Consider the following 26924-nt stretch of genomic DNA (forward strand, 5'->3'; position numbering starts at 1 on the left):
ATTTTACTTAAATTGCAATTCAAATTTCTTAAACTATATTTTTTCTTTAATTTTTTATAGCACCATGCACTCACCTGGTCCATCGTATGCATTAATGCAGTCTGACGTTCGAAATTGCTGGATCAACGCCTGTTTGCCAACGCCAGATGCACCGAGCATTTCTACGCGAAACACTTCGACCGGCTGTTGTTGTTGCGGTTCATCCTGTGCGCCCGTGTAATCGCCATTAATGCCACCACCAACACTGCCGCCTATGCCGCCACCGCCACCCAGACGCGGGTGTATGGGGCTCACCGGTGCCAAACTGTTGCTGCGCGAGCGGCGACGTCGAAACGAATCGCCTCGATTGATGACGCCTTTATTTGTATTTGCATGGCATATGAAAGTAAAAAGAGTAGAGGCAAGTCAATTTATAGCTTGGACTAAGACAGTTTGATGTACATTAAGACCAAGGTCATTATTTGCTGAAATTTTAAGGTGAGTGTTTTGTGTTATTGCTTTTCTGTGGAGTTTAGTTTTAGATGTTTTCTTGAGTGTTTTCAAGTAAAAATAATGTTTAATACGTTAATTTAATGTTTTTTATATTAATATGTTATTATTAGGGCATCAATATATATCCCCTCTAATAATACTAAAATTTTTTTTTTAAATATTCATATTTTTCAACATGGCGTATAAGCAACATTTCTTTACTCAACCTTTTTGTAATTTTGTTGTATTTTTTGTATAATTTGACGAAATGTTTTTACCGATGCTACAATTTTGTATGAAATTGTTTAGATCGTACATTTATAACATATAGTACAACTGGACTATCAAAATTAAGCTCATGTATGGAAAACTTTTTTATTTGACAGTCTATCTTTACGAAATTTGGCACGCATTTTTGTTGAAAGCAACGCTATAATATCCTAATATATTCATCAGATCGGAGCAGTTTAGCGCATAGCTGCCATACAACCTTCTTAAACAAAATCTTGATAAAAATCTTCTTATACCATTTAATGTTGTAAGAAATGTTGAATTTGAGGATATTATAGCTACGGTGGAGCCAAAGTTAACGTTTTTTCCTATTTTCAAATTGAACTTAATGCAAGTCTATTTTATAGAAAAATATAAGCTAATGCTTATACCTAAGCTTAACTTGATTTCACAAAAACAGTTATATACATAACTCTAATTTCAATATATATAATATATGTGTGAAAAAAGTTGAAAAATATGATGATTTCCACGAAAAAAAGGTTGCTTTATTGAATTATTTATTTTTCGTATAAGTCACCATGGCGTATGAGTAACACTTTCCTACTCCACCCTTGTATTGTTTTTGTTTTTTTTTTTTTTTTCTAAAATGAATGTATGAAAATAATTTAAAGCTTTAACAAAACAGAAATTTTGTTTCTAAAAACTAAAAATTTCTCAATAAAAATTCGTACATTGCCATTCTCCTGAGCGTATGATTAACTTTTTCGTACTCAACCTTTACATTATTAACCAACATCAAAAACGAGCGAACATTTCAGCATTCCTGTTGAATTAAATGATTTGCGAAAATAATTTGCGCCAAAAGCCGTTGCCAAAAATTAAAAATGCCTGGCATTCGGCTCTGAAGGATTTATGGCGAAAACCAACTAAGCCTTGCGGCGTGTCCTTGAAATCCACATATAATTCATATTTTCAATTATTGATTTTTTTCTGCGCGGGACAAAAGCTTGCAAAATCCGCAATCGTTAGTTTTGTTGTAAAGCGTGCTGTATATTTTGTTTTTGGTGAACTCAAGTGCAAAACAAGCGAAAAACATGAAATCCCTAGTTTGCATGTTATCATTCACTCAGTCGATGCCAGAAGGTTGGAAAGCGCGAATAACGCAAAAGACAAACAAATAAAAAAATAAAGAAAACATTGCATGGGCAGATTTTAATTTTTGTAAAAGCCGCCTATGAAATGAAAAGAGAGCCATAAGAAGCTGAAAATCATGCGAATGCATAATTTGTGCAATTTTTTGTGCCACTTGCGTGCTGGCATATACATACATATGAAGAGCTTTGCGCATAAAAAGGCTTACTTTGTTTATATTTTTTGCAATATTTGGAGTTACTACATATTGCTCTTTCTGTAATTTTTAAATTGTAAAGAACCTTTTAAATATTTATTTTTCAAAGAACTCGATTATTATATAGAAAAGGCTTCATAAACGATTTTGAAAGGGCTAAGATGTGGGACTTCCAATCCAAAGTTAGCTGGGCAGATCGAAATAAGTATACTGGATATAAAAGTACTAGAAGAGCCTGTAAACTAATGTCATTAATGTAAGATTCTCAACTAATTTTGTTCAGAAATCTCACATGCAGACCAATATAAAGTTGCGAATATTAATAGAAGAGATCTATTCTTTTGAAATGACTTTGGGTACATGAATAGCTCTATGTTTTTATGAAAAAGTGTTGCCCACCAACAAAAATCGGTATGGTAGTTTGTAAGGTAAGAGAGTTCAACAAAAATCGCCAAGATGCTCATAGTTAAATCTTGGAATATATATAAATGTTCGAATTTACCAATTTTACTGCCGAATTTTCAGTTTTGAGTCGAATATTTTACAAAATCCTAATTTTGTTAATCTCTGAATAAAAGTTTGTTCCAATGAAGCGATAATTTTGGGTTCTCTTTGAGTTGCTCCACCACTTACTTGGAACTAATTAGCACCTAGATACTGATATTGTCATAGAAATTCCGTGAATGATGCGGGGTAAAATAGCTTCAATCGGAAAATGAAAGATAAGTTAGGTAAATAGCCTGGAATTCATGAAGTAAACGTTAAACGTTAGTGGCGATTCGTTGTTATCACTAAAGTTCCAAAGAATGGATCAATATGACCATCACATGTCGACAATGCATCTTGAACCTGCCACAAATTTATCGATGAATTCAGTTTCACTTCCAACCAATTCGCCTGGTTTGTAGAAGGTATGACAACCAATGAGCTGCAACCTTAGTTTAAAGAAGGCGGAAAAAATATTTAGTTCTTTTCACCTTAACTTCTTCCATGGGTGCCAAAAGGCCAGTATCTAGTTTGAACTCGCATTATTAAGACCTTGCTAAGAGCAAGTAATTCATAGAACTCTTACGTTCTAATTTGATGCAGAAAGCTTTCGCAAGCGCATATTTGCTAGCCGTTAACTAACGCTTTCTAAGCACACTCAAGGTCTCTAGATCCAGCACCGGAATACAAGAGGGCATGAACGGACTCCTAAGCTGTATTTTGCTAAGTGTGCCCTTCTTTAGAGCCTCATCGTCTTTATTACTGTTGTTATTCATCCAACCAAGTCTAATATGGAAGTAGCTTGATGCCGCTGCTAATGATTTGTACATTTCCACACTGCTGTTGTTGTTGTTGTAGCGGCAGAGTTCTGCGCAGTTGAAAGACTTTGACCGAATAATAAATCCCGGTCCGTTCTGGATACTTCCACGCTAGTTTCACATCTGTATTGGGGTTGTGTCATTTCCTGAAAGTAGTTGCAATTTGGAGAAGCCAATCACTGCTTTGTAGCAATATAAGGCAACCTCCTCAATCCTCCTCAGTATTGAACTATCAAGATATATTCCGATCAAAGATGTTTCTCAAGTTCTTCGTAAGAGTTTAGTTATAAATATCTATGATTTTCCAACGTTACTCCAATTAAGGGTTTCGCTGATTATTTTAATTATTACCATGATAGCTACTAAACAAATTCAAAAGTAACCTAAAATAAAGCTAATATTACCGTTTTCTCATGTATCACTGCAAGTATTATTTTTTTATGAGTCTAGTAAATTATTCCACATAGAAATCGAATTAAATCGAATGAGCAAACTTTTCAATTGAAACGGATTTAATGATTGGACACAATATTTCAAACAATCAAGAACTACCTTTGCTCTTCATGCGAAATAAATGTGAATAAAAATTATAGATTATAGATCGCAAGATCTATAAATTATGCAAATAAAATCTGCAAACACTCGTAGAAAACTAAGAAAATACGAAAATTGAAAAATTGAATTTTAAAAATTAAAAATAAAAACAAAAATGAAATTGCAATTCTGCGCACGTGAATAAATCAAGATGTTCATGGGCTGCCGCTAATAAATTAGAGTTCGCATAAATAAGTGCCATAAAAATCTAGCAAAATAAGCAAGTAGAAATATAAATGCCAACAATCCTGTACACAATAAATAAAAAACAACAAAAAAAAAAATTTAAAAACTAAAATGTTTAAGCAAAATCTCAATTGCCAAAATACAACAATCGAAAATCCAAGAAACCGCCAATTCATAATTTGTTGAGGCCTCGTTATAGACAAATGCGATAGCGCAAAAGCAGCTAGAGAGAGTGAGAGCACTAAAACAATGTTTTAAGAATATAAAAATACCGAATAAAATTTTTATTTGCATTAAAGCGTGCTACGATGCTAGGCTAGGTGCTAGGAATATACCCAAAACCTCTCAGCAAGAGAATAATGCCGCAAATATACCAAAAGTCGTAGTATTGTCGGTGTATATATGTGTTGCTGTTTGCTGCCATAAATTTATTATTCTGCATTTACGCTTTTTATTTATATTTACCTTATATACATGTGTATGAATACATATTTACTTTTTTATTGAGTGCATGTGCATTTACTCCCTTATGCCTGCTGCACAAACATATCCTATTTATGTATATGTATATGTACTATATATGCCCCAATACAAGTGCGAGTCACATTCATTCTCAGATTGTAAATATTTGCGTATGTATTGTCCGTTAATTAATGTAATTGCTTTAATAATTGGAAAATAATGAACTAGCGTTGTGTTGTAGCCGCTGACTTAATTAGCACAAACGGTTCATTAATTTGTTCTGCACAGGAAGGAAATAAGCAAAACAGAAAAAAATAATTCATTTTAACTTTTTTGCGTACATGTGTTTACCTATTTAACATTTTCGATTATGGAGTGAAACTAAATATCTTAATGTTACTCAGGTGGTTTAAGTAGAAAACTAGAAAAACGTTAACATCGACTGTGTCGTAGCTATAACATACAAAAATGGTAATAATCCGAGACAAATTTCGTGATATCTTACCAAATGAAAAGATTTCAATACAAACAGTTTATTCCGATCGTTCAGTTTGTATGGCAGCTATATGCTATAGTGGTCCGATAACGGCCGTTCCGACTAATGAGCAGCTTCTTGGTGAGAAAAGGACGCGAGAAAAATTTCAGTTCTATAGCTCAAAAACTGGGACACTGGATCATATATACACGCCAACGGACAGTCAGACGGACCTCGCCAAATCTACTTAGCTCGTAATACTGTTATTTGTATACACTTGTATACTTATAGGGTCTCTGGTTTATGGTGGCAAACTGACTCTGTTGAGTTATCTTACTGTGACTACATTGCTGAGCACTGTATCACTAGTTAATATTGGTGAATCATATTGATCCGAAAATTTTGAGTGTTATGCTTGATTCCACTTCATATCTTTCTGTTATATTAATATTTTTCACATCTCAAGTTAAAAACAAAAGCTTTAAGCCAAGACCGCAACCTTAGAGGTTCCTATATTTGTTGATTAAAGTACAGACACACACCAATAGTTCCAGGACCAAGGATCAAGAAGAAAATCGGAACTAGCCATAAATAGGGCATAGATCTTGCCTCAGTTCACTTTAATATTTAAATTAAATGTGGCATCTTCACCGGAAATGGTTTGGTGAGGTACTCGCCCGGACCAAGACCTAAAATGATTTAAATCTCACAACTTTAGACTTCGAAAACTAGTTGGAATAAGTAGGTAATAAGAAATAAAATAAAATAATGAGTGGTTTTAAGTTACAACTAGCTTCAATAAGAAAAAGTATATAATATTCTAGCTGAAGTGATCCTCCAACTGTGGGTTACCATTTTTGTAGTATGATTTATCTTTTACTTCAAAATAGACTTCAGTTTCGGTTCAGTTTCTTCATTCAGCGAAAATTTCTCTACAAACAGTACTCTTTTAAGATTTGAGAGCGATAGTCATTAGGGGTCAGAACTAAAGAATACGGTGCTTGCGGCAGCAATTCAAAGTCCAATTCATAAATTTTTGCCATCGTGTTGGCACTGATTGCGACACAGTGCGTCGTCTTGGCACTTCGTTTTTCATAAAATGCGGCCATTTTTTGGTTATTTCGTTTTTTAAACAGTGAAAAGAAACCATGTAATAGTCGCTGTTAATGGTCTTTCCGTTTGCAAGGTAATCAACTAAAAATTAATACCAAAATGCCGACGCCCTAACCTTGTCGGCCGACTGGTGCGTTTTTCAACGTTTTTGTGCGGGTTTTACTGACGCTTGTACTTCGGAGTCAACGTGTGGAGCCATATTTTATCTATTGTTACATATCGATGGAAAAACTCGGGTTTATAACGCTTGAAAAACTTCAAAAATTGCTCCGAATCAATCACTCGTCGCTGTTTTTGGTCAAAAGCGAGCTCACGCGGGACCTACTTTGCGCAGAGCTTTCTCATATTCAAATATTCATGAATGATCTGATGTACACGTTCAGTTGATGTCTACACAGTCTCCGCTATCTCGTATAACTTCACATTACAGTTCTCCAAAATAATTTTGTGGCCTTTTTTCAAGTTTTCGTCCGCAGCAACCACTTTTGCGAGTTCACAGCGTTCTTCGTCTTCGCTGCTCCTTTCACCACTTCCAAATTTAGCATATCAATCCTCGACGTTTAATTTTTATGTAGCAGTGTCCGAGAACTCGTCATCAAGCCAACTTTTTGCTTAAACTGTATTTCAAAAGTAATATTTTATCAACTCGCAGAATTAATCTTTATCGATTTTTTTCACGATAAAAAAATTTGTTTCATTCAAAATAATATAATTCACAAACTAGTGATCCGACCGCTGTCATAGTTATACACATGCCTTTTGATAGTTAGGATTTAATTCTAATAGCACCGTTTATGTGTCTGGTCAGAACCTTTTCAATAAGTCTGTTTCTACTCTAAACTCAAATTTATATATTTAACTCTAACTTCTAAAAGAAACTGAGCTGATAGTTCCTAGTTAGTTTTCACTGGTCCAATTACTGAAATTAAATCCTGATATTCAAAAATCTGATCTCAAATATCCAAACCTTATATATGAAAACTTAAAATGAAATGAGCTTACAGCAATTGCTCTTTCATTATATTTACATATAACACTACATATTATTAACAGCACAACTTGACAAGCTCCTAATGCTGTAAAACCTAAAAATCTCCATCCAAACTAAACTAGCAACACAAATATAATACGCAATAAATCAGCAAAAGTGCCGCGAGTGCAGCGAAAATATAAAATATATAAGAAAATATTTAAATTGCAGCCATTTATCCACACAAATTGCACTTTACACGCACATATGTACGTGTACAAATAACGGGAATTTCTCTTGGGTACAATATATGTGAAGTACAATTATAAAACAACGAGCCAACGGAAAATAGGCCAATTGGTGGAACGCGGACCATTTGCTACTGTTTTTGTCTCTGCTGCACTCACAGCTGGCGACCGCTCAGATTCAGTAGTATTGGCGAATATTTACCAGACGTTCCTTGTGGCTATAGCACTAGCTAAAACAACTAATATGATATGAGCAGTGGAGTTAACTAAAACAGAGGCAAGCGAAAACATTTATAGTGCTTGTTGTATAATTCAAAAGCGAGCAGTTAGAGTGCGAAGTGGTAGGTAAAACACGGTTGTGGCCAAATGAAAGTTTACAAAGCAAGGGTTTTGCGAATAAAGCAAAAATAATGATTATAAATTCAAAGTCAGATTGAAAGAAGTTTGTTATAAAACCAATTTCATAGAGTAAATAAATATATAATATATATAAATAAAATATATAAATGTATTCAAATTAATTTGCGAGTTAGTTCACACCTTGGGCTTTCAGGAAAGCCCTCAACCTCCCCTCTATCCCCACCAGGGGCTGAGCATTAGCCATCTTAGGTTTCAATTTTGCATAGTAAATTGTATTCTACTTCTTGAGAACTTTCATTTGATACCCATGTTGATGGAATTGATAAAACCTACGTTATCCGCCATTTTGTAGCGGCCTCCATCTTTGATTTAAATTTTTTTATAGTATATTGTATTCTGCTTGTTGAGCCCTTTCATTTGATACCCATRTTGATGGGATTGATAAAACCTACGTTATCCGCCATTTTGTAGCGGCCTCCATCTTTGATTTAAATTTTTTATAGTATATTGTATTCTGCTTGTTGAGCCCTTTCATTTGATACCTATATTGATGGGATTGATAAAACCTACGTTAGCCGCCATTTTGTAGAGGCGGCCATCTTGAATTTATAATGATAATGAATAAACATAATTTTATTGTCACCAAAATCCAAAGTTTATACAAAATTTCAGATTAATCGGTTGACAGGAAGAGGGTGAAATTTGAATTACTAAATTTGACCCAAGAATAAATAATAAATAAAACAAACGGGGTGAGTTAAATAAAACCGTTAAAAAAATATGTGTGCACTATGGCGTATGAGTAATATTTTTATACATCTTTTCTTACAGCAAAATTTTTAAAGAAAAAATTTGATATTTTTTGAATTACACTGCTATAGTGATTCTAACCTTGTCCTTGGATGTAACCTGACATTCACTTAACACCTGCTATTTGGCATCCCCGTGACAGTTATCATCAGGCATCTATTAGATATCTATTTGACACTTGAGTATATGAATATTACCTTCTAAAAATGTTAACAGCTGCGCTTTGATATTCGTGTAGCAGTTTCGGTCTGACTACTTTTGACTGCTGCCATTCAAAAATTGTTTTCGAAATGAAACTGTAGGCACAGAAAATATTATTCCTTCACAATTACTTGCGATTTGAACAAATATCGTTCGAGATTTCTATATCCATTCAACTTTTCGCTGTATTCGCATTAAGCCAAATTAATCCAATATTTAACTTTAACAAAAATATACTTTTACTGTCTGTATATTCATCTCAACTTTTATTATCGCTCACACAAACAATCACATTTTTTGAAAGTAAACAAACTCGTATAGAATTATGCTCGCAAATGTAACAGGTTTCAATCAAAGAGCACATCGTGAAATAAAATCTATTTTTCGTTTAAAAGTTCGCAAGTTCTCTGTATTTATTGCACCTATGATTAATATGACTAAATTTGAGTGACGTGCGTGAGTAAGCAAAGTGATAAATGAATGAAACACGTACAGATTTATTGCCCTCGAACAAGACTATAAACGCAGCCGAATTACCGTTCTTGCTGTTGTTTACACTAAATGGAAAATAAAATAAARTTCTGACACTAAAAAATAAATTGTTTGCTATAAAATTAAATAATGAGCTCATTTCTGTTAGAAACTCGCTATAATTTCATTGGACTGAGTGAGTATGAAGAGCTCCTGGCATTAAACAAACAGTCATCGCATTCGCTTGTTTCTGCTGACGACACGCTTACCCCGGATGCAGTCCGCAAAAGCGGGTTGGAGCGAATTCCAATGGCTTCTGCTCCCCATGGTACAAGGACTAAGACTCCGGTCAGACCACGTAGTCAAAGCTACTACCATTTGAGCTTCCATACTGATCTGGACTTGTGACAAGGGGTTGGACCCTATACTATTATTAAACACACACACTATTCTCACAAAAAGCAACCTTAATTCCCAGTTAGACGTCTTTGCCGCTTAAACCATTCACACGTAATCGACCATAACTTTTCGGCATTCCGACTAGTGGCATCCCCATACCACTCAGATCCCTAATATTCGAGTATATAGGGCTCATAAAAAAACCCGATCTGTCAGATAGGTGCCTCAAGTGTTTGACTTTTATTTCAGATATTCCAGAGTTTTATGTATTAGGTAAATATTTTTTTTAAGTTTTCTGAAGCATTATAATATAAGCAATAAAAAATGTACTTTTTAGGAAATAGGTAAAAAATCGGATATTTCAAAGAAAACCCAAAGTGCTAGTGCTGCACTTTTAAAATATAAAAATACATCCTACAGAAAAAAATTAAAAAAAATTGGAATGAGTGCAGTTACTGTTTCTCGAGTACCGAAAATTGTGCACTCATTTAAATATTACACCGTTGGTCGCACAAGTATGCGGCAAAATGCTCCCCACCATGAGAAAATGTCTGACACATTCGACGTAAAGTAATGAGGTTCACTCATTGGCTAGAGAAATTTAAAAGAAGCTAAATAATGTCCATGGAAAACTATCGCAAAGAAAAGTCGAACGCATCTTTTCAGAAAAAAACCTAAAAACCGCCATACAGCAAAGAAATCAAAATTGACCAAGCGAATGAAAAATCAACGAGTGACAAGGGTCAAACTTCATCCGAACTACACAAAGGTGGATTGAAACAAGGTAAACATAAAAAGTTAAGAAATTCCCCCGAAAGTCCCCCATTCAAAGTTATGCTGCTATTTGACAAGACTTTCTCCTTAACAAAAATTAACTTCAGCGACGAAGGCCGGCTAGAAGCAGCGACAGAAACCATTCAATTTGTGCGTCGTAGACCGTGTGAACGTTATGTAAAGAACTGCATTCAAAAAACGGTAAAATACGGAGGCTGCTATATACATTTCTGGCCTAGGCAACACTAAGTGTTGCCAGGTGCAATCTGACATTTCCATTGGAAAGTTTGACATTTTTTAGCATAACATCACTCAGAACGTTTTGTCATTTAATCGTGAATTGTTTTATTTACAGGGAATTAAAAAATTCATCTCACATTTTCACAAATTTCGACGTGGGTTATCACTACAAGAGTGCATCGATGAACTAAAATCTTTGTATGGCTATGAAGTACCATCCTATAGCACTGTGAAAAACTGGTACAATGAATTCAATCGTGGCCGACGCTCGCTCAAMGACGAATTCCGTGAAGGTCGTCTAAAAACAGCCGTTGTGCCAGAAATCTCCCACCAGCATACATTCGATATTGCATGAACACCTGGCCGTAAAAAAGGTTTGTTCTCGTTGAATCCCGCACAATTTGCCAATCGCTCAAAAAAAGGCTTGTGTGGATTGGTGCAAAGAAATGCTGAAAAAATACGATCGCGGTGCTTCAAAAGACGTTTATAAGATTGTCACAGGTGACGAATCATGCATCTATGCGTATGAGCCCGAAACAAAACAGCAATCGACCGTGTGGGTCTTCCAAGGCGAGCCGAATTCAACGAAAGTTGTTCGTGGAAGAAGTACTTCGAAGCAAATGGTCGCCTGTTTCTTCGGCAAAACTAGTCATGTGGCGACTGTTCCGCTTGAACAACGTAGGACGGTCAATTCTGAGTGGTACACCACCATTTGTTTGCCTGAAGTCTTCGGAGAAATTCGAAAAACGAACAAGAAAAGACGAATCATTGTGCACCATGACAATACGAGCTCTCACACATCGGCTCAAACCAGCGCCTTTTTGACCGGCCAAAACGTCGAATTGATGGGTCATCCGCCGTGCAGCCCTGACTTGGCACCCAATGACTTTTTATATTACCACACATCAAGAAAATAATGCGTGGTCAACGATTTTCGTCGCCAGAAGATGCTGTTGAAGCATTCAAAAACCATGTTTTGGAGGTGTCTCAATCGTAGTGGAAAAAATGCTTCGAAAATTCGTTTGAGCGCATGCAAAAGTGTATAAATATTGATGGAGAATATTTTGAAAAACAATAAAACCATTTTCGTTGATAAATATTCCTATTTTAATTATTAGGCCAGAAATATATATAGCAGCCTTCGTATTCCCCCAAAGTAATGATTTAGAGCTGCATATTGGTGGAAGGTCCTGGACCAATTTATTTTATTGAGGGAACGGTGACTAGTGGGCAGTACACCCATGTACTTCAAGATGATTTTGTACCATATTTGGTAACACTGAACCCTTCAGCAGCCCAGTACACTTATACGCACGCTGAGGTCCCTTGCTACACCTCTCGACGAACGACTGATTTCCTTCACAACTTAAATATCAATATATTGCCCCATCGAAAACTGTTAAACGATCCTTAAATCGAAGGTATATTCCCGAAAGAATCCCACAATAGCCCCACTCAAACACAACATAAACTATATGAATGATTGTCCTTGTTTCTAATGGGTTGGCGGGGTACTGTACAATATTTTTAGGCTGAAATTTGCGTTTTTAATAATCAATCCATGATATGTATATACCAGCGTATCAAATACAGATTACTTATGCATCCAAGTTATTTTTGAAATTTCAATTATTCTCCTCTAATTAAATTATTGTTATTATTTGTACGTGCTTCCCATACACGCACACAAACATACATTGGCACACAAAAGTGTGGAGCAACGCAAACCAGCTGGCGCAAAGAAATTTCGACGTTTTCCACGGCGTTGCGCCTTGGGAAGGAATGCGAAACGTCTTGCCAATTCAAATTAGCACAAAATCAATTCTCATATGAAGAATTCGATTTTACGGCGCGCCCCACACGCAAAGAACAGAAATGAAGAAAAGTTTAACCAAATATCCGGCGAAATAAAATTTTTTAATAATTTTTGTTTTTGTTTTCTTCATCTCGCTGCCTTACCTTAATGCACTTCAAAGCAATTTTTATGCCCGCCAGCTGGATTATTTTGTATTTAAATAGCGTGGGCCATGTGAAAATTTATTTACATAGGAAAATAATACGCTTCTTTTAAACAGAAGAAATGCGATTCTTTTAATTATAGTTGCCGGTTTTATAATAAAATTTGTGATTTTTTGAATAGATGTTTACTTTAAGAAAAAAATAATAATAATTTTCGTGGAATAAAAAACAAAAACGTTGATTACGGTGGCACTCTGGTTTATACCTTTCACAAATAGAAAAGCTTTTAGATAGAAAAGGACCTATGGGAAATTCCAAATTGATATTTGATCATTTATATATATATTTTGTAGGGTCTCCTATCTTCTTTCTAGGTGTTACAAACTTCCTGGCAAACTTAATGCTCGTCTATTGCATAACGCTAGACCCTAGACAGAAAAGAGCAGAGTAGAACGACGCTAAAATGACCAAGGAAATGTCTAAAGGTACTCCCCACGGTGGAGTGCTATCTCCGCTACTATGGAAATCAGTGGTGAATAAACTGTTGAGGAACTTTGAAGGCAAAGCCCTTATGATAGTGGCATATGGGGACATTGCCATCTTAATAACGTATAGGTGTTTACAGAACATTACCAGTATTGTGACCACCACTCTCATGCAAAGCCTGACAATATATTCCCGTTAACATATTTATTAGCCTACTAACTATTGAATACTTGAATAGAGTTTTGGCTCAAATGAATAAATGATTCTGACATCAAACTGCATAATGCCAGCCGGTCTTAAGTTGCTTTCATAAAACATTGAAGCTCTGTCAGATTTGTGTTTTGCCAAACATAAATTTATAAATGAAGCCTCAGCATATGTTGATGTCACACTCCATAAAATTTCTAACAACTAGAAGTCCATTATTTTTCCCCCAAAACCTTCCTTACCTATTCCATCCATCCACTAAATATTACTAACAATCACAATTTGTGTTCAATGGCAGTCACTTTGGTGGCTCACATGTGTTTTCCATCCATTTCCGATATCCCAAATTAATTGAAGCGGCAACTTCACGCTTCTCTGATTTTTTTCTATGCTCCTCTATATGCGCATACCTAAGTTTGGGGAATTTTTTTCGCACGCGAGAAGTTCTCGCATTTTTGATTTAAACTATTTTGTGTTATTGTTTTTTTAAGAATTGACATTAAAGTTTGCTTGCCTTCCTGGAAAGATGTGACTTTGAAAGAATTATCACGCATGCTTTTCGTGGAATTTAACGATCGTTATTTGGTTTTGAATGCATGTATCGTTTCAAGGAATATTTTTGTTGTGTATGAGTTGCTGGAAAAGCGCTTTTTGTGTCGAATTTTGTGAAATATTTTAAGCAGATGTTTTTTTGCAAAACAGAAAATTGTTTTCTGCAATAAAATGTAAATTTTAACGAAAAAATGGCTAAGTTTTAAGTGGCGCATAAAATAGTTAGAATTAGTTTAAAGTCCTCCTAAAGGTATGCTCACTTAAACCAGCGCTAAACTCGTATTAAATGTGCACTTGGAGAATTTAAATTTTTTAAAATTTTGTAGCATACATTTGGGAGGAATGCTTGTAGGTAAGCATGAGAGCTTTAAACACAATTTAATATTATATTATTTTGTATCTTGAGTAAAAGTTGTGCTAAAGTGCAAGAAAAGATGCTATATTCTTGCACGCCCATCCTATTAATTTTAAATCCCACAATCCATACAATCGAAAGGTGGAAAGTGCGATTTTCTCACCAATTTACCCGCCTGAACAAGCATATATTTGGCAAATCTACGTACATTTATTTGCGCCCACCTATTTATTCCACTCGCTCTGCCAAAGAACATAAATAAGTGAAGAGAAAAGCGTTTGTCACAATACACGACCCGGCTTATTAGATTTGCTTTGCATTGCCATTGAGACTTGCAAGGTACGTGCGTATCCGTGTATTAGCCGCTTAGCGTAGTAGTAGGGTAGTCTATTGTTGCGTTGGCAAGTCCTTCACGTGATTCAAATTGCTAATGAAGACGTACGCTTGAGATCAATATCAGATTGCCATTAAACGGTCTAGATGGCATAATACAGTAAAATATCGTATATGCAAATAAATTGTAATCTACTGCATTCAGGAGCCAATCTTTGTTATTTTGTTAAAAAAATAATTTTGAGTGAATCGGGATTATAATATGTATCTTATAATATACACATTTAAATTATGATATTTCAGGAAACTTTAATAATTTTAGGGGATTACTGAATTAGAGGTTATATTAAACTGATTTCATTTGAAATCCCGAAAGTTTTCGGGAATCTAAAATCCCGTAAATTAAAAATACGTATTTTCGTGTTATATTTGTTTGATTTCTAGTTGCCTGAAATTTCATTTTTAAACTTTACCAAGGTTAAAATTATTTGGGCCGAAAAAATTCGGGATTCCGAAATCCCGAAAATTAATAAAAAATGTCTTTTAATGCTTTTTTTATTTTTAGTTGCCTGAAATCTCATTTTTAAACCAATGTTGAAATAGCAGACTAAATCTTAAAAAATTTGATTGCAATTGCAACTTCGGGATTTCATTGTAGAGTTTTTATTTAAGTCATATGGTGTTATCGTGCTAATTTTAAAGTGCATACTTGAATATTCCTGGTATTTTAAAAATTTCCAAAAGGTTTTTTTTTGCGATTTCAGTCATTTCGGGATCCCAAAATTCTGAGATTATTGAAATAATTTATTGGCTTGTATATAAAACTATTTATTTTATTAAGCAACATGAAAAATACTTTTTCAAAAAAATTTTTAAAATTATTTTCGGTAATGTCTCGCGGTCCCTAAAACCGAAATCACCAACGCTTCTCAGATTTCTTTTCTGTCTAGCGGTTTGTAATAAATTTTTTTAATGATTTTTAGTATAATAAAAGCACACTATTTTAAAAATTGCCTCTAAATGATTTTCGGGATTTCACAACGCTCGTTTCGGTATGCACAAATCACGATATAATCCAAGTGATTTATTGGTTTGTATATACAATTATTTATTACTTTTAGCGAAATGGAAAAGTATGCCTTCGACATTTTTAGAAGCTTTTTTTTCGGGATTTCACAATAATCATTTCGGTATACCGAAATCCAGAGCTTATTATGTTCGGATTTTTATTATTTTTTGAAAAGTAAAAGAAGTATTCCTTAAAAAAAATTTAAATCTTTCTTCGGTATTTCACAATAACCTTTTCGGTATCCCGAAATACCGAAATTATCATTTTGCCTGTTGGAATGACATTCTAAAAGTAAGTGTTAAAATCCTTTACCTGAATATAAACAAGAAATTATGATCCAAGGTGATTCGGGACCAGGACCTAACATATTTTGCAATTTCGCATAGTAAATTCAGAATTAAATCAAATAGGGTATTCAGTGTTTAGGTACAAAATTGAACTGATTAACTGTTTTCAGCGATTAACCTAATGATCTAAGAACTTATTTAGTTCTTTCAAAAAAATTAGGTTAAGTTAGTGATGGTGCGGTAGCAATCCACAAGTATCCATATAACAAGGTTAAGCAATGCGAAAAACCGCTTCAAGTAAATGTCGGGTAGAATATATTCTCCAGAAAGAAATACTATGCAATATACTGTTCTAATACACTGAAACCAAGAAAGCCTATGGCTAAGGACTGTATGTTTTTCCAATTCAAATAAAACACGCTTCAGACTCAGCAAATAGTGTCTTAAATGAATCGTGTGCAAGAATATGAAATAACACACACACGCATAAAACACATGCATACATATGCCAACACAGCCACTCGTGCATACAAAAGTCGGCCTAACTATAACCTCTGTCTAAGGTTAAGAAACCAATCACGGCTTGCGGCAACAGAGCAGAAATATAAACAAACATTACAACAATAACAAAACGCTTACATACATCATGCATATGGCGCAGAACTTTTGTGTTGAATGCGAAAAGAAAAAAAACTGATAAAAGTGATGAAGAAAAAAAGAGCAAATTGAAATGGAGACAACTTAGCTGAAGAGACTGCAGACCCTGACTAAAAAAGTAAGCTATTCACACACACATACACATACACACACACAAGCACATTCTGATAAGTTTTAACAAGTAGGCTGAAGAAGGTTAAGATGTTCCGGTTGTCTGATTGTCAACGCCACTGTCACTGTCACGCGATGGCAGCGCTGTCATTGCCGTTATGTTATATGTGGTGGGTTTGATATTGCATATGCATATAAATATATGTATATTCTCATATACACCTATATGTATAGATTCATTGTGCTCATTTTGTGTTTCGTTTGTGCTGTACAATGTCTGTCTGTCAGCTGTATTCAATCGATGGGCGCGCTTGTGGGGTGCAAGGAGCCGGGTTTGTCGGCGTATACTTGAATATCCTTCGGTGGCGCACTTGGCATAGTTTTAGTTTACTTTTGCGGGCGCTCGATATTCAGACAATATGTTGGTTGCTGTTATTGTAGCACTAGTAGGGGTAGTACAATTCTGAGTTGTTGTTGTTGATTATCATTACTCTGTTGATTTTTTATTTTATTTTTTCTACTTTTGTTATTTATGCTGTTTGTTTTGCGATTTTTCATAAATGTGATATACTGCTACAATGTATATGTATGTATGTATGTATATGGGTCGCTGAGGAATTTCGAAGATTGAAGAGCAGTCACTGAGGACATGTTAAGATTATTTATCCCAGAATAATTTTTTCCGAAATTTCTTTAAAGCGATGGCTGGTTTAGAGCTTTTTAATATAGAAAACTGTTTAGTCTGCGTCAGCACGCTTCAAATATACATGAAATTTTGAAACCAGGAGACAAAGTTAGTGTTTCAGAAGCTACTTTGCTTAATAAGTAGAATATTTCGCCGTTCTTGTATGGTTTGACCATAACCCAAGTGTACAACTTTGATTCCATTTTCTCACCTGAGATCTTGGACATCAAGGCCGAAGATGTGCTTGCGAAATTCCAAGCTGATGTTGCTAATTCGACCGCCGTATCTCTATAAATTGGTTACCCAACCGTTGCTCTGGTACCGCCTAGTTTTGCCAATGATTTCGAGAATCTATTGGCTATTACTGCCGCCACCGAAGTGGATTTCAAGGAAGCTGCTACTCGAAAGTTTCTGACTCATTATTTTAAAAATGCAATGCCGAGTAAATTGTGGAGTACGATATGAAAGCAACACAGATTTATTTTGAAAAAACTATATTTGTAAGAAAGGCTGATGGTGTTATTGTGAAGTTCTGAACAGCAAAAATAAAACAAAGTGGCTTTGGAAATAAATTACAAGTGGAAACTATAGGGCTTATGCTCAGATTGGCATTGTACCATGAGCGATCAAAATCCCTATCAGTAATGTGAATTCTATTCTGGTTAAATCCGCCACTGCACAAACAATGTTCTAATATCCACTCGAATATATTGTTCTACTCGCATCTATAGAAGTTTAACATCCGCTTACTTCTTATTCAACAATGTGGAACGCTGATTTTTTGCACTCTCTAGCGGTAGAGAAGCCAATGAAAATATAAAATGTATGAAAATTAACTAATTTTTTATTCGCTATTCGAGACTTCCAGTGTGAGTTTTGGATTTTGTCGACCAGACTATTCAGAGGGGAGGCATATACCTATACCTAAAAAGTACACCTTGAGCAGATTATTTTTAGTTTATTATGAAGTTTATAACACGCAGAAGGCATTGTCGGAGATCCTTCAAAGTATTCACCCAAATAAATGATCTCCGTGACAAACTGGGTGGATTCAATCGTGTCCAACTGTCAGTATATATGTGTGTGAATTAATCTATCAATCAGAAATCTTGCGTTACCATTTTTTTATTTTTTTTTAGTAAAAACACAAATATTAAACATTGGGAAATAAAAGGTCCCGGAAATTGTGAATTAAACGCAAAGTATTTAAGTATTCATCAAGATTTATTTTGTGCTTTCAAAGTAAGCCCCACCAGATGATATATTTCTTATCGGCAGTTATAATGCTCTCCATGAATGTTAGATCGGAATTCGCGCGATCAAGAATGTTGAAAGAGATACAAAAAACTCACCAATCCATTCGAACGGACTGGTGAGAGATGTCGAGCTTTCTTACCATCTCTATAATACTTGCCGTTTTCTTCGTTTATTTAATATTTTCATCAGTTGAAGAGCTCGAAGGTCGTCCAGAACTCGACATGTGTTCGACGATCTCTCCACCGTCTTTAGGCTTGTATTTTTGAATTCCCGTAAACCTTTTCCAATATGCACAACGACTACTGATGTGCACTGACATACATAAGTAGCTGCTGTCAGCAAACTGGTGGACAGATCGCGCTCATATTTGGTATATTTTTTGGAAATATCATTTGCCCGGGTGCTTTTTTGCCACAATGCATATTTATAGATTTCGGAAATTTATAAACTTTTATGCAAAACTTACGTTTTATCGCTTTTGCGAAGTAAATATTAGTAAAACTCATATTTTTTGTAGTTTTATATTCTATTGTGGACTAAAATATTGTTTTTCTCAAATTAACTACTCAGACTTGAACTTACATATATGTATATTTGGTATATATCGTCGCCAAAAATGCAAAATAACGTAACATCCCTTTTCATAAGTTTACAGGTAAGGAAAAACGAGATAATAAAAACCACTTCTTTTGAAACAAATTTTGAGTTTTTTTATAAAATAGTTATATATTGGTTATTATATCTGTCAGCGATTTTCTATTTTTTTTATGATGATTTAAATAAATAACCTTTTTTTTTTGCTACGTTGATATCATTACATGTCTCGATATTATTTATTTTTTCTTACTCTTTACTCTATTGATTGAATTATGCGGCTTAGATTCAACGTTTTGTATATCGCTCTGTCACCGCTCTACATTCTACGCCACTACTATCATTACGACGACGAACTATGCTTCCATTCAAACAACTATTGAATTTTTTTCTATATTCTTTATGCTATTAATACATCAATGTATAGAATGTGAAAGAGGAAAGTGGCAAAAGTGTATCATTGCTTTATCACATTCGCCGCTATCGAAATCTTATCAATCACTAAAAAATCGTTGCATTCTCACGGCGCTAATAAATGGCTTGGCGTCAAATCATTTGTGCAAACTTGTTGCAGCGCTTGTGGTGCTACCCGCCGTCAAGTGCTATCATCCATCAAACACTTATTCAATGCTTAAGTGAAATTTTATATGTGTACTTGGCAAGCATTTATTTTAGTCCCGTTCACCGTTAGGAGGTAAACTTTCTTAAGTTGTGAGTGCAAAATTTATAAATGACCCTTGGTCAGCAATTAGATTACGTAAATGGCAGCTCAAAGCTGCGCTGCGATATTTCATCGCTTTTGACACGCCAAAGTGTTTTCACTATTTTACCCTTCGCTTTGTTATTGTTGTTGCCTTGTTTCTTGTTGTTTGTGACCACAAGCTTGTGTTCGGGTGTTCATGTGCCCGTGCTGCCACGCATCCTTTATTTACTTAACATTTGCTAACAATTTACATTTAAGTTATTGGCTTGGCGGCTGGTGTGCAGTGGTGGTGGCCGCGGTGCCAGTTTATAACTGTCGTGAATCAATTTGCACAACTAGTTTTCAGTTTGTGTGAGAAATAGTTGCAGCCAGCTATGTTAAACACGGCGACATCATTAGTGGCATTTTTATATCAGCTCGTCGAGACAGTCACTTATACATATAACTGTGGGTGTTCATGTGTATGTGTGTATGCGTATGATAAATCACATTTGTGTGTCGTATTTTTATTCTTGCTTTATTTTACTCACCGCCCTTGGAAGCACTGAATGTGCGCAAACGATCCAGATCTTCATCATCGTCGCTGACACGCAAATGATGCATTGCGGGCACATCGAGGAACGCATTTGATTTTCGCTGTGCTGAAAGTGTAACCAAAATAAAAAATATATACTGTTAGTGCATGTCAAAAGAAGCTGTGTGCAGTATTTACACTTGTTTTTGTGATTGATTACTTGCTACAGGAAAATATGTTATAAATATTTTATGTTTATTTAAGGGTTATGCATATAAAGTAGGGTTGCTCATACGCCATGTCCGCCAAGCTATGATGAATCGTGTTTTGTGGCAAAATTTTAGAATTGGTGCGAATGCATTTAGATTTCACAATTCATTAAGGTCGTGTTATGAATTTTTAAATTCAGTATAAATATAAAATAATAATTTTTTAGATGGCTGAGTTATTGTGCTCAAAAATACACTCAGTTCAGACCATACAATTTTTTTTAGTCTAAAGTCAAATGCTCAGATATTTTTTTTAGCTAGGAAAAATATAAAGCGAATGACAACCTTTATTTATTATTTTGCAAATTATCAATTTTAGTATTTAAACTTACGAATTTTAGAAAAAAAAAATCAATTTAAATTTTTCGAACATTTAGGATATAAGAAAGTTAAAATTTAATGCGGCAACCCTATTAAATACTTAAAATAGTAAAATACTAGGGATCTTGTTATTGCTGTAGTGATAGGTACTTAATTCTGATTAGTTAAATATTTCCGATTAGTTGGCAACCCTAATAAACCAATAGTTTCTTAATACTTGTTCAAGTTGGCAAAACTAATCCGAAATATATTCATAGTGTTTCCATTACTAATTTCTGTTTTTTAAGTTGGAAAAAAATATAATGCTAATGGCAACCCTAATTCATTATTTCACAAATTATTGATTTTAATATTTAACTTTACTAATTTTAGAAAAATTTTTTTTTTCAAATTTATCTTTTTCGAACATAAGAAAGTTAAAATTGTATGTGGCAACCCTATTAAATATTTTGAATAGATAAATGTTCTCTAGCATCATTGCTTATAAGTACATACTTAATTTACGTAATTACTTTCGATTAGTTGGGAACCCTTATCAAAAAATTAGTTATTTTAAAAGTTCAAATTAGTTAACCAGTTGTCAACTTTAAGCAGAAATTTATTCATAATGTTGCCATTAGTAATTCCTTTAATTCATTAAGTAAAATATTCCACATAAACGTATTTACCTGGCGACTTTAAATTTTTTTTACAATGCACGCTATACTTGTCAAAGGTATCTGGACTCATTTATTAGTTGAGTGCAAAATTTTTCAAATAGAATTTGCTTTATAATTTTGAGAAAATAAAAATTCTTGAATAAGCTTAATTTTACTGCAAAAATTTAAACTTTAATATGGTTAGAAACACAGACTCAATTTTATATATGTGTACAGCTTACAAGGGGTATCGCATTCAGTTATATTTTTGAAAATAAGCCTAATTTGATAAAAAAAAGTAAAACAGATATACATATGTAGTTGGCAACCCTGACTTGGTTTTTTTTATGCATAAATAGATAAAGTTTACAAGAGTTATCGCTTAAAGTTAAATTTTTGAAAAATAAAATTTGTTTAAAAAAAATATATACGCAAATATGGTTGGCAACCCTGATTCGATTTTTATTTATATAGATACAGAAGTTGTGCTGTTTTCTAGAAACTTTAATGAATTATAAATTTTTAAAGTGTTTTTAATGACTTATTTTCACAATATGGCAGCCCTGTTACACAATTGATGAGAAAGAAGTATGTGCCAAATCATTTTTATTATTTTTATGGTAATTAGGATCCTGCATAAAATGTGATTTTCAATTCCCAAATGTTGCAAAATAGTTTTGTCTAAAAAAATGCTTAAATACACATATATACATATGTACTTGTATACATATGCATCCTTAATGTATACCACAACCTTCATTATATAATACAATATATTTTTCCTGCACTATAACTATGCACAAACAAATTTCTATAAAAAAAAGTCATTGCTACTTTTATTTACTTATTTATCTTCCAACTCAAATTTTCAACACTAATTTCCCATGTGCATGCGCCAACTCATGTTACATATACGCCCTGCGTCATCCATTTGCAATAATCATTAGAGCAAGCAGTCGATCATAAAACTATAAAAATTACACAAATTGCTAGTAAATTCAGCGCTAAATGACAAAAAAGACAAACCAACTGCACGAACATAACAATTTCGCATCGATTTTCGTGATTACGCGCCACTATGCGGACATTACTCATACGCCACGTATCACACATTTATATGGCTTTTAATCTACTTTTGCGGTAACAACGCTTTTTCTGCCATTAAACGTACGTTGCCGGAACAAATGTTAATGCTGCAGTCAACACGCCGTGCACTGCCGAATAACGGCATGCTAAAACACACACATTTCCATATATAAGTAAGTATAAGCGTATACTCATGCATGTTTATGAAGCAATGAAATGATTGTAATTAGCTGCGAGTTTAATTAAATGTTGGCACCACATTAACCCCAACATAAATTGATGCACACAGCGCGCTTTCTAATGTGTGTGCGTATGTTTGTGTGTGCGCGCAAGCATATTTTTGATTTCATACTTATATGCTTATGTGTTGTTTGTCTGTGGCATACGAAATTTGTAGGTGTGGCACTTTGCGGTGTTTTTGTGTTTACTAAGCAGAGGTACTTGCGTATTAGTATATGCCATCGCTGTTGTCTGTATCATTCTTGCTTTGTGGGGTATTACCAGAATTAATTCATAATTTCGACACATGTGGCGCTGTTGATGAAACGGCTGTTGCCTGTTGTGCATATTTTTCGCATTTATATTTGAATACTTTGCGATGAAACTCAGCTCAATTAGTTTTCTGTGCCCATTTTGGTATAGATGTAATGCAACTTTGCTCAGCAGATAATGCAAAAATTTTTTTAATAAACTTGCAGGAATCATTATACCGCATGAAAGCAGATGTATGTAATTTTGTTTATGAGATTTTACCTTAGAAACACAGTTGTTCAGGCTTCCCCTTGGGTGTATTTTTAGGCTTGTTTTGAAATTAATAAACTTTTTGTAGTGAAGCCATACTTTTCTCCCACTCAAAAAACATTTTTTTAACATACATGTTTATAGATTTGAATTATAATAATATAAAGCTATATTAAAGAAAAGAAATTTTTGTAATTTTAAGAAAAAGAACTGTTCCCACCTAAAACGTTTTAAGGTTTGGATTCAATAACGAAAAGCTAAAATAAAGTAAGCAATTTTTTTGGAGAAATATGTATTTCCCCTGCGGGTAACAATATGTTCTAAATTAAAAAAAATGTTTAAAAGTTTGCATATTTTATTTTCCCTGCGGGTAATAATTGGTTCTAAAGTAAGCAATTTTTTGTTATTTTTATAGAAGGAAATCTGTTCCTATCTAAAAAGCCTTCTTTCTTTATTTTTCTCAGTGAGTAATAATAAGTACTATGTTCTAAAGTAAGCAAATTTTTTGAATTTCTTTTGAAAAAAAACTATTCCCACCTAAAAAGTTTTCCTACTTTATTTTTCTCAGTTGGTCTTATTATGATCTAAAGGTTGCTCGTAAAAACAGCAAATCCTAAAAACTATTTACATGCAAATGTTTCTTACTAAATATTTTCAGCTGAAACTCAGATTTGTCAGAAATTACTCATCAAGTATAGTGGATGCCTAAGTTAAAACTGTAAACTCCAAATAACTTTAAATGCTATTGTATTAGAATTCTTGCATTACTTTAAAATCTGTTACCAGCTACACTTAAATATAATTAATTAGTGAGTTTTTAGGGTTCATACTTTTAAAAAGCTGAATGTAATGAAAGGTAGAATTTTTTATGATTTATTTTTATATACATAACTCCAAAACATAACGAAGAGTACGAAATTATGTGACGATTACTCTCGATTCGCTAGTTTCWTCAATGCAGGGTTTAATTCAAAGTTTTCCAACAAACATTTACTACCAAAAATAATTGGATGAATAATAAATARACTGTTCTCAGTTGAAACTGTTCCCATAGTAAATCTATTCCTAGACGCAATGGTCTTCACCGTAATAAAATTAATTAACTAAAACTAATTTCGCTTAAAACTGCTCCCACTGTAAAACTGTTCCTACTCACAAAATAATTAGTTTTRACCTTTCGACAAGCCKTTGCAGCCACTTTAACGTTATCTTTCCAATTTCATGAAACGCTCGTAAACATAATATCGCAAAACTCTCAGTTAAAGAATCTTTAGAAAAGTTTTTTTTACTGTTTCCGTCAATATACTTCAATTCGAAAGATGCATTACAATTTTTACTTGATCTCATTAAGCATTCTAGTAAAATACAATGATTCCTTAATAAACTTTACGATGAATATAGAACTGAAGCACATCTTTAGGCGCATTGCCCAAAACTCTTAAAGACCAACCTTAAAGCTATGTCTACATCACTATCTTGTATTCCAGTACAAAACGAGTGAGCCACCAACATTTTCAGGCAACTTGTCTGTATTTCGTGAGAAGCATAAAAGTAAATACTTCTGTCTGTTTCTCGCARAAAACTTAATAAAAAGAAAACATGCGCGCTCGGCAGCACACTTATGCTTAATAATTGAGCAAACTTGAAGGCGTCTAATGGCAGAAAGCTGAAGTTGACACCCGTCAATGCAGTGTGTGATAGCGAGCTGTGGTAGTGAAGAGACGGTAAAAAGTTGCCAGATTTACTTGAGTTCAGTTGTAAATTTATGACTTCCCCGGCGCTTTCGCCCCAAGGTTTTTGTGATACGGAAATTTCAACTTAAGAATTTTTATTTTTATTTGCTTTTCCACTTKTTTGTTTTTTTCTTCATTTCTTTATATACATATATATATATTTTTTTAATTTTTTTTTGTTGTTTTATACTTATTTTTTGTTTCTGACTTTTAAGGTGGCAGCGCATTATAATTATTATGCTACCATACTTTTTTGCTTTTTTGCGGTTGCTTTTCATATGAAACAGTTTATGTTCATATGAATTTATGATATGCGACCATATGTACTCTGRCCCTTTTATTGCTCCTCAGCGCTGTGACGGTTTAATGGTGGCCTTCAGGCTTCATGCTCCCTCTTATATTTACTCTTTAGGATGTTATTCATTAAAGCCATAWATCAATCGCCTACTGCTGATTAATGGAAACTCTGTGGGGTGATATTTTTCGGCTCTCATATTGGATTGTTGTCTTAAAATTTATGTTTTGTTTTTATGCCTGTCATACATGGATTTTCCCGCTGTGTTCACCTGCTGAGCCCAAATAATTGATTATTCGATGAAAATATTTATAGGTCGTCGCTCTTTCTTTGCAACGTGAAATGGGGTATCCATGTTTGTAAGGATTATGMGGTTGAATACGTCATTAAAAGTTTCCTGGATTTTGTAATGAAGGATGATTGCATGACTTTGAAGTTTTGTGGTAGCATAGGCTAATTACTTGTCGCTTCTGAAGAAATAATATTAATTTTGGTTTTGCATAACCTGATATGCTGATCCATTTGGTCTAGAATTGAAATTATATTGGGAAAATAAGACCTATTAGCAAACCTAGTGTTCCCAACAAAGTGATCCCAATCGTTGTAAGACCCTTATAAGAATCTATGGGTTGACCGAAAAGAAACCGGTGATTTTGCATACACAATTTTTTGAACGGCTTACTACTCTGTTATTGCATTTTTGCTTTTGTCGAATATCAGCTGGTACTTTTACCTTGGCTTAGAAAAAAATCCCGCGTAATWTTATTTATATTTGTTTGTTTGGCGGCAATTTTAATATGGAGCCCATAAAGGAGCATTTTCGTCATATTTTACTTTATGATTTCCGTAAAGGAAAAAATGCAGCTCAAGTTGCTAAAAAATTACGTGAAGTGTATGTTGACAAAACCTTAAAAGAAACACAGTGTCAAAGTTGGTTTGTCAAATTCCGTTTGGAAGATTTTTCACTCAAAGACAAGCCATGTTCAGGTCGGCAAAGTGCAGTTGATGATGACGTCATCAAGGCTTTAATCGAATCGAATCGTCATGTAACTGAGCGTGAGCTTGGAGAGAAGTTAAATAAACTACAATCAACCATACATGATAATATACGACGTCTGGTAAGGAAACTTGGTATTTGGGTACCACATCAATTGAAAGAAATTCATTTAACAAATCGCTTAAACGTTAGTGATATGCATCTTAAACGCAATGAAAATTATCCGTTTTTGAAGAAAATGGAGATGAAAATGGATTCTTTGCAATAACGTCAATCGAAAACGATCATGGTGCAAGCATGATAAAGCGCAACAAACCACTCCAAAGGCTGAAATTCACCAAAAGAAGATTATGCTGTCAGTTTGGTGGGATTGGAAGGGTGTGGTATATTTTGAGTTGCTTAAAAGGAACCAAAC

At 34.1% G+C, this 26924-nt stretch overlaps 1 protein-coding gene across 1 annotated transcript in view; it reads right to left on the reverse strand.

Moving 5' to 3' along the window:
* The window catches only part of LOC108973851 (GTP-binding protein RAD), a gene marked incomplete at its 5' end in the record, with an annotated part of 63062 nt that overhangs the window by 19771 nt on the left and 16367 nt on the right, over positions 1-26924 (reverse strand). The window contains 2 exons of the mRNA XM_018941355.1: positions 75-356; positions 20446-20556. Coding sequence (XP_018796900.1) covers positions 75-356; positions 20446-20556 — 393 coding nt within the window. The remainder of the gene's footprint in view (positions 1-74; positions 357-20445; positions 20557-26924) is intronic.

The sequence above is a fragment of the Bactrocera latifrons genome, unplaced genomic scaffold, assembly GCF_001853355.1.
Source record: "Bactrocera latifrons isolate USDA-ARS-PBARC rearing strain unplaced genomic scaffold, ASM185335v1 scaffold_504, whole genome shotgun sequence".
NCBI classification, from domain to species: domain Eukaryota; kingdom Metazoa; phylum Arthropoda; class Insecta; order Diptera; family Tephritidae; genus Bactrocera; species Bactrocera latifrons.